Raw genomic sequence first — 15,577 nt, 5'->3', positions numbered from 1 at the left:
AAACAAAATTCTGGGCTATACGAAATATGATCGAAACTGTGAAACTGAAATGAGTTGGAAATGTATTCAACATTGGCCTTTTTCTCAAAGTCATGTCGCACGAATTTAAGCTGTGGCACTTGAAGAGAAAACCATTTTTACTCTATTAAATTTAACAATGTGAAACAACAGATAATATATGTTCTCCTCAAATGGAGATGCTGGTGGGAACACCCATCCCCATCACCGTTTTGGCAGCCATAGGATCACCGTCCGACGGCCTTAGCTGCACATACGGCACCATGCCAGGACCATACCGGTTTTTCCTCTCGGGGTCCCTGTTCCACTTGTTGACCTGCTCCCCGATCCTCAACATCCTCTCCCTCAAGTCCTCGACAGGGCCGGTCCTAAGATTTCAGGGGCCCGGGGCGAAAACAAAAGCAGGGGCCCTTTATGCATCATGCATGTTTTCATATTTTTAGACACGGGTTGCTCTTAACTTTTACCGATGGAGTGGAAAACCAACATATCACGTTAGTTTTATGATTTAATTGGTCATGAGTATATTAATTATATCTTACTTTAAATTTAGCCAAGGAAGTTGCATATACAGTTTGCCACACACACAAAAATTGAACGGCTAAAATTAATTTGGCCACCTAAATAAATTAAATCCACCATGCATCCTCTAATTAATACTTTTCAGAATTTTAGCTATTAGTATATAATTAATCCATGAATCCTAGTAGTCATTCTATCCCATTGTCTTTCATCAAAAACCAACACAGCCAGATTCATTAGTCAGAAAGCCGGACTACTACAACCTACTCTTTTTCGCTAATTCACTAGCTACTCCTAATTGTGCCCCTAAGGGCATCTACAGTGGCAGTTGCTTGTGCATGCCCTAATGAAGATAAAACAAAGATTGAAAAAGTAAAAAGTCATCTAAGCACTTTGACTTGCAACGGCAGATGCTAATTGTATGGGCTAAGTAAACATCCCGGACGCTTACTGCAGGAAGGAAAAGCATGTGGCGCACTTTTGCGTCTGACGCCTCACCAGGAGTCAACAAAGCAACCGCTAATTTTGCGGGGATTTTGATCCTAACGCAATTCTTTAAGCGCTGCATTAGACATGCCCTAACTAGCAACGTATCTAACAGAACCTAGATAGTTCTTGGATGATGAATCAAGGAGATGCTTACCTGTTCAGTTGCTCAAAACTGGGGTATTGTTACTCCTGTTCGACGAACATGAAATCACCTGAGTCACGTGGTGTTGCGCCGATAGGTCTCCGCGGGAGGACGTTGTGGCGGTGGGAGTCATTCGTGATATGTGTTTGAGGGATTGATTTGCGGCTAGGTCGATCGCTGATATTGTTGTATGTGGGTTTACATGTGGGAAACGGAAAGTCCACTAATTCAGGAAATCGCTGATTTACTTTCCCACTACTGCACCTTCACGGTTACACCTAGATTAGCGCAGGATCATTTTTATGGGCCTAATACACAAAGCACACATACGTGGGGGCCCCTACGTTTCGGGGGCCCGGGGCGGCCGCCCCCCCTGCCCCCCCTCAGGGCCGGGCCTGGTCCTCGAACGCCTTGTTGATCTTGCCATTCTGTTCCCACGCCGGATCTTGGTACGTGCCCAAGTACTCCTCGCCCGACGAGTGCGACGACAGGAGGTCCAGTATCGCCATCACCAGCGCGCTCTGGTGCTGGGATGGCAATGTGTCCAACAACACCTTGTCTGGCGCCTCCATGAACGCGTGCATCCCATTCCCGTCGGCTCCCATCTCCGACGGCATGTTTATGCGGGCTATGTAGGGACGGTTTGGGACGTAGCCACCAAATGGGTACTGGCTAAAGTTGACGGCGGCGTGATGCGCCGACGCCACCCACATGATGGTGGATAAGGTCTGGACCAAGCTCTCGTGGCAGTCGAGCTTCGGCCACCATGGCTCATCCTTCTTGTCTGCATGTCCTTTGGTGCGCACCTCATCCCACCAAGCCTGGAGCTCCACGTCGTCGACGATGTCCGCCGCACCTGGGTAGTAGTGCGCCACATAATCGAACGCCCACTGTTTGATGGCATCCCAAATCAGCAGGCCATCGTTGGCATAGGGGTAATCATGTATTGCCAGCTCTAGCTTCCCATCCTCCCCTCTGACCGCCATGCCCCTCCAGATGAGGTCCTCCGGCAGCACCTCCTTATCGAACCGCCACTGCTCGGCGTAGGCCGCCGAGCTGATTTCCATCCATGGAGTACTTCCCCGGCGAGAAGGTGCTCTCGATGATCCCGTCGGCGTTGATGAGCAAGCTGCGGGCCTGGGCATTGATCTCCATGGTGAACCGGAAGGACGGGTGCAGCAGCCGGTAGATAGGGTGCATCTGGCTCAGCTGCCTGTTGGCCGCGATGATGTACGGCTCGACGCAGCAGTGTGTCCTCAGCCAGTGGCTGACAAGCTGATGGTAGCCAGTGTCGAGGGAGACGACATGAGCCTTGGCGAGCTGCCACTGCCAGGACCCAGTGATGCTGGCTTCGTGTGCTGATGCCGGCGTGAATACCTCACGCCACTGTGGCTTGCTCGCGGACTTGGGCCTCGTCAGCTCGATGGCGATGGGCCGGAGCGTGTCGTCGCCGGCGAGGAAGAAGAGCGCACGTGCCCCGTACAAGGTCGTGCCCTCCAGCTGCCGCACCTTGTTGACAAATGGAAGGTACAAGTCATGGTAGTCCAGCATGAACAGCTTCTTCTTAGCCACGGCCTGCATGCAGTCATATATATTAGGTGCTCAATTCTTACTACCAAATATATCATTTGCTCTCCAACCAAATAGTAATCAAACTGAAAAGACATATGATGATTGGGTTTGATTACTACAATAATTATATTTGATACAAGTGACATGATTGAATGAAAATTAGGCTTTTCTCATCAGGAGCTTTTTCAGGCATTTTTGCATGTTCAGATGGCCAGTTTGTTTAGATGTTGACAGAAATAGATTGGTGGAGAACATCCATTTACACACACACACACACACACACACACACACACACACACACATATATATATTGAGAGAGAGAGAGAGAGAGAGAGAGAGAATACGATGATGGTCGCTGAGATATATAATTCGAGGGTGTAGAGAAGGCGGGAAACAAGATACCTACCCTGACTAGTTGGATGCTGAGTGGATTCATCCCTGCAAGGGTTTCACGCGCGAACTCCTCGTCTCTGAACCAAGCAAACTTGTCCCCTGCATTTGCAGGTCTGGTGAGTTGATTCTAAAGAATGCGTTAGCTCGAAATAATAAGAGTGGCAGATTTCAGGTCCAAAACTTAATGGTGCCAGCTAAAACAAGTAGCAGGACTTGATTTGTACGCACTGTCGTGAATCTCGGGCGTTTCAAACTTGAAGACTCTGCGTATCCCCTCAAAAAACTCTGCCCCTTCCTGCTCAAAGAGAAGAACCGCCTCCTTCTCAAGAAATTCAGCGATAAATTTGAACCTTCCACCATCTGGCTGGACTGGCTGGTTCCTGAACTGATCGTCATACATCGCGTTGATGGCGTCCAAGGTGGGGAAACTCTGGCTGCTGTGCTTCGACAACTTCATAATCCTGCATATCCCGTGGAGCACCGACATGAGCAACTTTGTGTTGAATGCTGCCTCCTTTTGCTCCGTGAAATTCTCGTCCTCGGGAACGTAAATGGATACCCCCTTGGGCGGAATAGTCTCCGACAACGGATCTACACACAAGATTGTTAATAGGCAGTCCCTTTTAGCAAGATAAATGGATACCCCCTTGGGCGGAATAGTCTCCGACAACGTAAATGGATACCGCCTCCTCTTTACAAAAGCAACATTGTTAATAGGCAGTCCCTTTTAGCAAGATAATTCGTCGTACATACCATCCTTCTATATTCATTGTAAATACCATCCATGTATATCAAAAACACATAAAGATAAACTCCGGTGTAAAAAAAACGCTCTTATATTGTGGGACGGAAGGAGTAATATCAAGGTTAGAGGCAAAAACCAAGCCAACAAAAAAAAGTGTGTTGCTTAATGCTTTCCTCAGCTGAACAAAAAGAAACAAATGCATACTGCTGCCAGAGCAAACTCTTTTCTTTTTATTGTTTATTATCATCAGGGCCATGTCTTTGTTTGCTGTCTACTTCCCCAAAATGAATACATACATACTCCAACAGCAGCAGTCTCAGAACGAAATTAATCAATTGGTGCCGGTCAATCTGTGCACTGACTAGAAAGAAACCGTTAATACTACATACACACCAGCGGATCAATCATGCTTCGTCTCTATCTCAAGAACCAAGACAAAGACATGAAAAACATCCCATCCATCACATGAAAAACTTTTTACAGACCAACAATCAATGAATGATTTTTTGTACGGCGCGAAACGGAACCGACTGGCGGAAAAAACGGAGCGTCATTGGTCGGAGCCGGCCTTCGCCAGCCGTCGACGGGGCAGCAGTGCTCATTCGGCTCTGATGAAGGGGGAGGAGCTCATCTCGGTGGTGCTGTAGAAGGACTCCTCCTGGTAGTAGTTGTCGTCCTTCTCTTCCTCCCACTTGAGCACCTCCCGGATGTACTTGAAGGCCTCGTCCACCGTCTGCCGGTCGCGGCCGCGCGCCTGCCACACAAACAGCTTCCGCCCCGTGTGGTCGTTGTACGCCTCCTTGAACTTCATCGCCACGTAGTAGTACGCCTGCTGGGCGAGGGACTGGTTGTTGCTCTGCGTCCGCACCGGCGAGAAGTCGCCGAACCACTCGCACGCCGTCAGCGGGGCGCGGCTGATCTTCTCCTCGAACAGGTCGTACTTGTTGAGCACCAGCACGAATGGCGTGTCGCAAAAGCATGGTTGCCTGCTCCAACATAAGTTACAAATCGAAATGACGAAATTTCCATTGTGAAGACCATGATACCAGCACCAAGAGTAGTGGAAAAAGTTTCGCATACCTGATAGTAGCCTCAAATAGCTCCTTGCTTTGCATCATCTTGTTCTGAAGATTGCCGTTCACAGGTGGGCCCACTAGGTCATAGTCACTGAGCGCTACGCAGAATATCACCATGCGAACATCCTCAAACATTTCCACCCACTTGCAGCCATCATTCATGCCCTTGGCGCTTACTCTGATCAGCTGAAATCTGAGGAGCAACACATATTAAGATTTGAGTACGTGTGCACGGTCTACACGATTCTTGCACAATGCATGAAGGAGGGTAAGAGATTAATTACTTGGTTAGAGGCTGAGAATGCGCCTCTGGGTTGTCGATGTAAGGTTCAGACATGGGGCTGCGATCATCAAGGGTGAACTCGATGAAAGATAGCCCATTCCCCTGGGTTACGCCTTCAGCAAAGATCACATCTTTCTCTGAAGGTTCATACTCATTGCTTGATACCTCAATAGCCTGCAAGAATATGCCATGTATTGAGAAACGAGTTGAATAACTTGAAAACAGAAAAACTATACACGGTCCAAAACTAGAACATGAAAATAATGAAAATCTTATGTTAACAGTCCAACATCAATGCAAAATTATCAATCTAGAACGGAAATTCGAGATCCTTAGAAGATGGATTTAACACAAGAATGTTTCAAATCGGCAACACTGAATATATAAGATTAGCATATGTTCTGGAAGTCGTCAATTGCTGTAACCGAAAACGATAATCTAATGAAATTCAGTTAAATGCTACGAGTTCATCTTATTGTATAAGGTGAAAATAAGTTTGATTCCAAAGCTCTGAATTCATACCCTGCTCAAGAAGTACTCAGCAACATCAGGGAGGAAATGCAACTCATCCTTTCTTTTATATGTTGCTTGTATGGCAGGATCCTTCCACATCTCATCGACAAATGGAGCATATTCACGCGTTGCGGCAGGGAAGAATGCATCTAGATCGCCCATTGCTATGATATCCAAAAGCCAATCGGAGAATTTCTTCAGCCTTGCATTTATCGAGTATATACACGAATCTGCACCATTGGCTTTATTTTCATCTGCATAAAAGAACAGTTAAGTATAGAGCATATGCGCCTGAAGAAACAAACAGGGGCAAATGGCTTGACAAGGTTACCTTTTTGTGCTGCTTCATCCTCCGGGATTGTTTGATCCAATTTAGATAAAGCCTCTTCCTCAAAACGCTCACGGCCTTCTAGCAAAATTCCAAGATACTTGAACATATTACTTTGGATCATTAATTTGATAGCATCAAGTTCATCTTGGGTGAACCTTGTTCCATAAAGGTACTTAGCCTGATACACAGAAGACAAGTATCAGCATGAAACATGCAGGAAATAGCAGAGGTTATAATTTATAACCTGTAACTATGTACACCACTGCATGGTAGAGACAACACAACTCTACAGAATGAACCATGACTCATGAAAACTCTGTAAAAAAACAAGTTTTATGCCTACAAAAATAATCCTTGTGATTGCGCTATACGAACATCAGAGCCCATCTCAGGTATAGCCGAGTTTAGGTTTGTGCAAGGGATCAGATAATACAGATGGGTCATTTCTGCTACAAGTAATCACTAATGACTTTCAAGAGGCTGCTCTATCACATAGTTACAGGGTCAGATTGCGAGTAATTCTAGGCATAAGTGGTGTGAAATCAGATCAGACCTGCTTAAATATAGTGCTTGTACCAGCACTAGGTGGTCCAAGAAGCAACAGTTTTTGGATTCTTTTCTGATCCAAATAATCAGGGACAGTTCTTGGTACAAAGGGAATTTCGTCCTTGGTTCCATTAGAGTCCCCAGGAGGCACCGGAAGTGAGAACAAGGCACATGCAAAACGTGTCAAGGCCTGGTCATAAAAAGAAAAGGAAAATACCGTTAGAAATAATCACACCTAGCTTAAGCTTTCAAGGAAATAACAACAGGCTGGAATTCTATTATAACTAAGATACTTACTGACTCCCATATTTTTCCTTTGATGTTGTTCTGTCCTTCTTCCTCATAACGACCATCGTCGTAAACCCAGAAATGTGTATCACGTGGACACTGAACATTTGCAACCTGAAAGCATGATGCGAATGATGTGAGTATGTGAGAAAAGACCTCTTCCAAGGCACGTCGCTTGCTTCCGCAGGTACAGGGGCTCTTTAAATCATGGGCGTGTATCCAAGACCGCTGGGCTAAAACAGAGCATAAGGTGGTAGTGTCGGTTACTGGTCCTAGCTACAGCAGAGAACTTCCATTCATCAATTAGTATTTAATAGAACGCTCAACAGAATGACAAAACCATTGCATTTATGAAAGAAATAAGTCCTAATTTGTCGTGAACTGGGAAGTCTTAAAACGGATATGGCAGTCATCGTGTCACATGACAATTTAATGAAACAAATTGGTTGTTCTTTTTTCTTGTCAGAATTTGGTACTTATATCCTTAGTAATGATTACCTGGATATTTGACTTTGGGGTGATTGCCGTTAAAACAACAGAGTATATAATTACAATTTCTGGAAACTAATGGCAAAATGTATGGTATTTCAAGCGAACCAATATAATATATTGAGATTCAAACTAATGCGCTAACGTCTCAGGGTATCAGATCGTTTGCGCTTTACGTGAAAAAATAGCTACGGTCTCAGGGTATCAAATCACACTGGTGCATACAAAACAATTTACTATCTGTCATCACTTGCTTTATTGACTGATCCTGTGACTTCCTTAGTTGTCTACGTTAATGCCTCATTATTAGCTTGAAGAAAGGATACTCAAGTAAACGCAGCTATAACCGAAAATAAATGGTATTGTAAAGCATAGATAAGAGTCCAAAGACTAAGTATAGCTAGGGCAAAAGGGTGCTGAGCTAAAACAGAGCATACGGTGCTAGTGCCGGTTACTGGTGCTAGCTACAGCAGGGAACTTCCATTCATGAATTAATATTTAACAGAGTGCTCTACAGAACGACAAAACCATTGCACTTATGGGGAAACCCTAATTTGTCGTGAACTAGGAAGTCTTATAAAGGGATATGGCAGTTGTCCTGTCACATGGATCTCATTAGTAGATTTAACGAAACAAACTGGTTGACCCTTTTTCTTGTCGGAATTTGATATATCCTAGTAATGATCGCATGGATCTCATTATTAGACTTGAAGGAAAGCATGCTTAAGTAAACACAGCTGTAACAGAAAATAAATGCTATTCCAAAGCATAGATAGGAGTTCAGACACTAATTTATTCCTTCTGAATGCAGTGGGTTCTTAGATCCAAATGATGTGAGGAAAGAGTCCTTCAAAGGCACATTGCTTGCCTCTGCGGGTGCAGGGACTCTTCAGATCATGACCGCGTATCCAAGGACGCTACAGCAGGGAATTCCATTCATGAATAAATATTTAATAGAGCGCTCTACAGAATGACAAAACCGTTACATTTATGGGAAATCCTAATTTGTGGTGAACTGGGAAGTCTTAAAATGGATAAGGCATTTATCGTGTCACATGACAAACTGAAAATTTAACGAACAAACTGGTTGTTCCTTTTTCTTGTCGGAATCTGATACATCCGTAATGATTGCGTGGATCGCATTATTAGCCTTGAAGAAAAAGGATGCGTAAGTAAACACAGCTGTAACGGAAAATAAATGCTATTGAAAGCATAGATAAGAGTTCAGACACTAAATTATCATTTCGTAGGGCAGTGAGTCCTTATATCCTTATAGCCAGGCCAGAAGGGGCTCAACAGTTGTGCCGCACCTAAATCCTCGGGATTTCCCATAAAAGCACTATATCTATAAGCAACCTAGACGAATAAATAAATAAATATTTGCCGAACGGTGAGAGAAGATGTTAGCTGGGGTAATAGAAATGGAAGTATTTTTATTACCTTGAGAATTTTCAGCTCACTCTTTGTAATTTCCCTTCCGTTTATATAAACCTGGGTGTTACCGCTGCTAGCCTTGGCATGAAGCTTCCCCGTGAAATTGAGGTTAGAGCTAACAATCCTGTCTGGCTTTTGTCCTTCCTGTGATATGAAAATGCGAGGATTTTATACATAAGCACAAAGTTGAGTTCAACATATACATAAGCTGAGCTCCTAGTGGTTACTGATTATATATACCTTTCCCCATAAGCCCGACTCCTTGTCGTACCAATATCTACCAGGCTTGAGCTTCTGAGGTGGCCGCGAGCAACTAAGCAAGTCGGTCAGCTCCTCTGGCCTCAACGGGCAGCCGTTCACGATAAGTTGCTCGGGCCGAAGCTGGTTTGCTTGGCACTCTTTCTCAGCTTTCAAAATCTGCCTTACTTCCAGTGGGCTGAGCAAACGTGCGAGTGTCCTCGAGCTCTTCCCAAGCTTGGACCTCTTGGACTCGTCGATGGGCTCCCCGATGCAGGTGACGCACTTGCGGCCTTCGGGCATCGACCCCATCATCCTCAGCACGCAGTAGCCGCAGTACCTGGCGTCGCAGACGATGCAGGCCTCCTTGCTCTCCCATTTCCTCTTCCCACACCGGTTGCACGCCATCCGCCTCCGGCGGCGCCTCTTCTCCTGCTTGGTGACGGCCACGTACTGCTCCGACATGTCGTCGCCGCTCCCGCCGCACTTGCTGTCCGGCGTGAACCCGAAGGTCACCACGGGGGCCCTCCTCCCGTCCCGGCTCCCCGGGCCCGGCGAGCTCTGCGCCGAGCCGTGCGACCGCGACCGGGAGTCGTCGTCCTCGTCGTCGAACTCCTCGTTCTGCAGCACCGAGTTGACGGAGCCCGAGCTGCCGTCGCCGCCCTGCCTGGCGGGCTCCCCGCACCGGGCGATCCGGGACACGGGGAGGCGGACCGGGTCGACCACCGGCGCCACGGGGAGCCCTCGGGTGTGGGGTCCCGACGCAGGCTCCGCCGTGGGGATCTCCACCGGGTCGACCCTGGGGAGGTCGTAGGGCACCGGCGGGCCGTCGTAGACGAGCGCGATGGAGTAGTCGAGGTTGGGCGCCTCCTCCGGGACGGGGGCGCCGGGGGGCAGGATCCGCCGCATCATCTCCTGCCAGCTGCCGCCGTCCGCCGCCTCCGCCTCCGCCATGGCGCGGCGGATCTGGACGGCGCCGGAGCGCTAAAAGCTCGCGCCTTTGCCCGTCAAAAACCCCCAATGCTTGATACGGGGGCGCGGCGCGGCGGAGGGGGCGAGGATTGGGGTCGGGTAGGTGGTGGCGAGAGGAAGAGGAAAGGTGGAGGAGGAGTTGCTGCTCGCTGCTGCTGCTGCTGCGCTGTGGACTGGAGGAATCGACTTTTTTTTTTTTGGTCATACTCGTGCTGCAACATGTGAATAACTGGAAAATGGATCTGAAAATGAGGTCGGCTTCAGTTTCTACTTTTACTCCAACCGGTAAATTTTTCTGTATGCAGAGGGGCATCATCGGCTCCCTCATCTTGTCTCTCAGTCTCCCAACTGTCAACAAATAAGTACAGTAATTCTTTAACATATCTCTCACAAACACATCTCAGAACATCTCCATCACGAAAACCCAAGGAAAAATCAACTTCAGCATGACTGTTTTCGTACTTAGTTAATACTAGTATATAAGTTATTTTCTGATTTGAAAGGAAAATATCCTTCACTGTACACCATCACAGGTCCAGATTCCATATCACAATAAACTAGACGTACGTTAAATCATGGGTGCATGACATTTCATAGATGTCTATTCAAGTCATACACTGTTATTGACCCATAAATTCACATGCCTCATTTGCTCCTTTCTCTCATCGATCCCCTACAAAAGAAGTCAGTATCCATATGCGATGGCACACAGTGGCTAGGATTGTCGATGCAGGATCCATGATAAAGTATGTTGTCTCGCCTACATAAACAAAGGAGTAGAAGCATTTGAATGAAGAAAACATCCTTTCAATAGAAATGTCCATCAGGTCTATCAGCACAAGGCCATGGATCAACAATTATTCAGTTGGTTTTAATTTGTGCAGTCGGTATGGCATTCCAATCTGACCTGCTGAAAAATTTAGGATGAAAATGACCGGGCTCTCTAAAATATTCCCCTATGGTGCCCCCCCGCTTCCACCACCTCCTCCTCCAGAACCAGATTAGCCTGTTGTGGCTTGCGCATCATGTTCCCCGTTGTTGGGTGTGGGTGTGCGTGTTTATATTTCTTAGGGCTTGTTGAGTTGTGCCCTCAGCGAAATCCTTTGCTGGTGTCTTGTGCTACTTATGTGTGTTTGTGGGTGTGCTGAACTTGGGTGTGTTGAACCTATGTCGTTTGTATTGGTCTGGCGGTTTGTTTTATTTATAAAGCGGGACGAAAGCCCTTTTCGATAAAATATTCCCCTATAGAGTAAATAAAATTAATTGTATACATATTCTTGCATGTGCATATAATGCAATCTGACTTATTACATATTTCTTGCCATGATTTTTTACGACATTAGCTCTGTATAAGTTATGGTCTTTTGTTATTTGCAGTTTCTTAAGTTGCGATGTCGCTTAACTAAAATTTAGTTGGTGTACCATCAACTATTACCATGGATTCATTTGCTTGAGTAAGATGCACTCTTTAGCAACTTCCTCCTCTCAGAAAATAAAAATGATATAAGGTGTCAAGCTTGATAATATATGCGTCCTTGCTACTTTTCCTAGAATGTGATTATTTATGAGTAAGAAATTGTATGATTAGAAAAAAATTAAACACAATGTGGTTTTCTTCAATATAATACTCCCAACATATAACGAACAAATGGTGTTTTGCTTATGTCTTTCATAAAGGGCTAACAATGATATTTACATGAAGATTCGGAGATAGTTAGACTGCATGTTCAAATCCATGTATTCATAAATAAATATAATATTTTTATAGGCAACTTCACATTCTTCTGAAATGAGGCCAACAAATGTACGCTTAAGGTAACCATTCATGTATGAAAGAGTTCATTGATTTTTAACTATCTTATTTCATATAATGAAAATAGAAAGAATATAGCCATCTAATAACATGCTATCTAAAAGCATATATTTTTCTATGAAAAAATTAGTTTATGTTTCATCCAACGTACACAAAATTTATTCATAGAAATACACCCCCTTATGAATCATTATCTTCTATAATGTGGTTTCTAAGGTAATAATGCATAACTAGCCCGTGCGACAACACGGGTTCGCGGCTAGTTTAACCAAATTGACAAATAAAATTTTTCTAGATCTTCAATTGGAGCCGTGGTTATTTTGGCTTTTGATGTTGGATCTGGGAAGGAATTTTTGTGCATTTTAGGTCCTTCAAATTTTGGGCGGGTCCTTCGTGTTCGTGTGAAGATAATGAACCTCTTCTTCATGGTCTTTGCGGTAGTGGTGTTATGGACAGCCCGCGACATTGATGGGAGGTCGACCCAGGGGTCATGGTAATGTTGCCACGACCATTTTTGCAGCAACGGTGAGGTTGTGGCCTCCTTTACCCCCTTGGGTATATCACTGGTGCTACATTTGGCCCCTCTGGCGGTTCATGTTCCCTCTCCATCACATCGGTATTCTCTTCGTCCATCAAACGTTCTATTTAAGAAGTCGTTTCGGTCCTTGGTTTTTCGATCTACGCAAGGCTTCAACGGTGACAACCTTTTCGGATTGTTGATCCTACTAGACCTTTGCACGACAACTCCTCGACCACGGGATATAATATCAGGTGGGAAACGGTGATGGAGAGGCGGCGACAGCGGTGCATCTTCGGCTCACATTGAACATTCAGTATGTTTGGCTCTCTAATAATTAACTTGGTTGTAATTTTATTGTTTCTCAAGATGTCTTGCATTGATCGAAATATTTTTAATATAAATCCTGAGTTTTTTTGCCCAAAATATTGTGGGTATGGGGTAGTAAGTTTGCATTCATGGGTCTCCTTAATTGATATTTGATTCCTTGTAACTACTTCCTTGAAGTAACTGTGGTTTGTGTAGGGTAACGTAGCATAAATTCAAAATTTTCCTATGCATATTCAGATCTTCCTATGGAGAGACCAGCAACGAGAGAGGGGTAAGAGCATCTTCATACCTTTGAAGATCGCTAAGCGGAAGCGTTGCTAGAACGCGGTTGATGGAGTCGTACTCGTAGCGATTCCGATCTAGTGCCGAACAGCGGCACCTCCGCGTTCAACACACGTGCAGCCCGGTGACGTCTCCCGCACCTTGATCCAGCAAGGAGAAGGGAGAGGTTGGGGAAGAACTCCAGCAACACGATGGCGTGGTGTCGATGGAGAGACGAGGTCTCCCGGCAGGGCTTCGCCAAGCACCGGCAGAGAGGAGGAGGAAGAAGAGCAGGGCTGCGCCGAGAGAGAGAGATGAAAACCGTGTCTCAAACAGCCCCGAACCCTCAACTATATATAGGGGAAGAGGGAGGGGGCGCAGCCCTTAGGGTTCCCACCCCCAAGGGGTGCGGCAGCCCCAGATGGGAGAGGGGGCGGCGGCCAGGGCAGGGAGGAGGGGTGGCGCACCCCTCTGGTGGGCCTTAGGCCCACCTATGCTAGGGTTTCCCCCTTCCCCCTTTCTCTGGTGCGCATAGGCTGGGTGGGGGGCGCACCAGCCCACCTAGGGGCTGGTTCCCTTCCCCACTTAGCCCATCTAGCCTCCCGGGGTCGTTGCCCCCCTTCGGTGGTCCCGGTGGTCCCGGTACATTACCGGTGACGCCCGAAACACTTCCGTTGTCCAAAACCATCCGTCCTATATATCAATCTTTACCTCCGGACCATTCCGGAGCTCCTCGTGGCGTCCGGGATCTCATCCGGGACTCCGAACAACTTTTGGTAACCTCGTACAACAATTCCCTATAACCCTAGCGTCATCGAACCTTAAGTGTGTAGACCCTACGGGTTCGGGAGGCTGGCAGACATGACCGAGACACCTCTCTAGCCAATAACCATCAGCGGGGTCTGGATACCCATGGTGGCTCCCACTAGCTCCACGATGATCTCATCGGATGAACCACGATGTCAAGGATTCAATCAATCCCGTATACGATTCCCTTTGTCTGTCGGTATAGAACTTGCCCGAGATTCGATCGTCGGTATACCTATACCTTGTTCAATCTCGTTACGGTAAGTCTCTTTACTCGTTCCGTAGCACGTCATCGTGTGACCAACTCCTTAGTCACATTGAGCTCATGATGATGTTCCATGGATAACACTGTGTGCGTGTAGTCGTCGCACTGTATGGACGGCCGGACAAATCGATTCCCGCAAATCGTCGGCTGCGCAGGGAGGACGAACTCGTCCCTGCATGCGGTGATGCGCCCTTGCCGGGGCTGCAGGAGATGCTCCCCGACCACTCCATCGCTTGGCGCAACCACCGGCGGCCGGCAAAAGCCAAATCCGGCGGCCCCGCGATGAAGGTCCGCAGATCCGCAAATCCGGCGACCCGCCGGCGCAAGGGGGGAGGGGAGGCCTCGTGCGTGTGGCGGCTTTTCGGCGAGCTCCTGCCGGCTGCTTTCGCCTGAATCTTGGGCGGCGAGGTGGCGACGGCGTGAGGGGGGAGAGGGGAGGCGGTTGGTGGGGGAAAGCGCGGGCTGAAATGTCCCTCCACCAACCGCTTCCGCTTATATGCAGGGCACCGCGGCGGCAAGGGGGAAACCACGAATACACGGATTGGGGCTGTGATTTTGCGGTGCCTCCCAAATTTTTTTGCAGGCCGGGGCGGGATGGGGATATGATCGGACAGGTTTTTCCGCTCCGACCTACATTTTAACCGTTATTTTCTGGATCGGCACAGGATGCGGGGTTTGCTAGAGTTGCTCTAAGGTGTGACAAGACGAGATAGACCACATCTACGACGTTCCGAAAGCAACATCAAAACGAACAACGTACTGCAAGGAAACATTTACTGCTAGCTAGGATAACATTTACTAGTAGTACTACTGCAAGGAAACATTTGAAAACGAACAAGGCCACCGACCGACAGACGGTGTCGCAGCAGCTCAGCACACTCGGTTGTAGTAGTTATGGCCTTTGGATCGGTGTCGCAGCATCTCAGCACACTCGGCAGGTAGCAGCAGTAAATAAACCAGGTAAAAACATCTCAACCTCCAACTAGCCACTTACTACAACTGATCTATAGTTCAATTTTTCTTGAGCCGGATCAATAATAAATAATAATCCGTTGATTAGCCACGGCGCAAGAATGAAAAAAAGAGTTGTACCTTGACGAACGAACTGGGAAAAATATCAGGTGATACCATCGTTCATATGCTATCATGATACATGTTTTGAAAAATCACATTCCGATGTGTCAGAAAATAGCAAACAACAATTGTGGATGTCGTTCACAAAACATATGTCTACAAGTCCATAAAAAAATCAGATCCAAATTCGGAATACCTATTGAGAGACAAAAATGATAAATCTAGAACGAATATTTAGTGTTAAAAGAAGACAAAACATGAACAGTATCAGAAATGGCACTATTCACATATAGAATTTTCTTTTTCTCAATGTATATTTTGAATTTTAATCTAATTTTTTTGCGGGTTACATACGTATATCTTGTGAATATCCATATCCTTTTTACAATCTTTTTTGAAACATCTAAATGTAATTTTTTAAAATTTCTAGCATGGGAGCACCTAATAGGTGGTATCCACC

At 46.4% G+C, this 15,577-nt stretch overlaps 1 protein-coding gene and 1 pseudogene across 1 annotated transcript; both read right to left on the bottom strand.

Annotated features, from left to right (window-relative positions):
• Positions 1 to 187: 187 nt before the first annotated feature.
• Positions 188 to 3,623, bottom strand: LOC123420448 (annotated as a pseudogene).
• Positions 3,624 to 4,088: 465 nt separating this feature from the next.
• Positions 4,089 to 10,263, bottom strand: LOC123420447 (extra-large guanine nucleotide-binding protein 3-like). The gene is made up of 9 exons (XM_045107350.1): positions 9,082 to 10,263; positions 8,848 to 8,985; positions 6,928 to 7,032; positions 6,638 to 6,820; positions 6,085 to 6,262; positions 5,763 to 6,007; positions 5,242 to 5,414; positions 4,962 to 5,150; positions 4,089 to 4,867 (listed from the first exon to the last, which is right to left on the bottom strand). The coding sequence occupies exons 1-9, from the start codon at positions 10,030 to 10,032 to the stop codon at positions 4,480 to 4,482; spliced, it is 2,550 nt and encodes an 849-aa protein (XP_044963285.1). The 5' UTR covers positions 10,033 to 10,263; the 3' UTR covers positions 4,089 to 4,479.
• Between the last annotated feature and the right edge of the window lie 5,314 nt (positions 10,264 to 15,577).

This window comes from Hordeum vulgare, unplaced genomic scaffold (genome assembly GCF_904849725.1).
Source record: "Hordeum vulgare subsp. vulgare unplaced genomic scaffold, MorexV3_pseudomolecules_assembly, whole genome shotgun sequence".
In the NCBI taxonomy this organism is placed as follows: Eukaryota; Viridiplantae; Streptophyta; class Magnoliopsida; order Poales; family Poaceae; genus Hordeum; species Hordeum vulgare.
The sequence above is the reverse complement of the archived record's forward strand: the minus strand, read 5'-3'. Positions and strand labels throughout refer to the sequence as shown.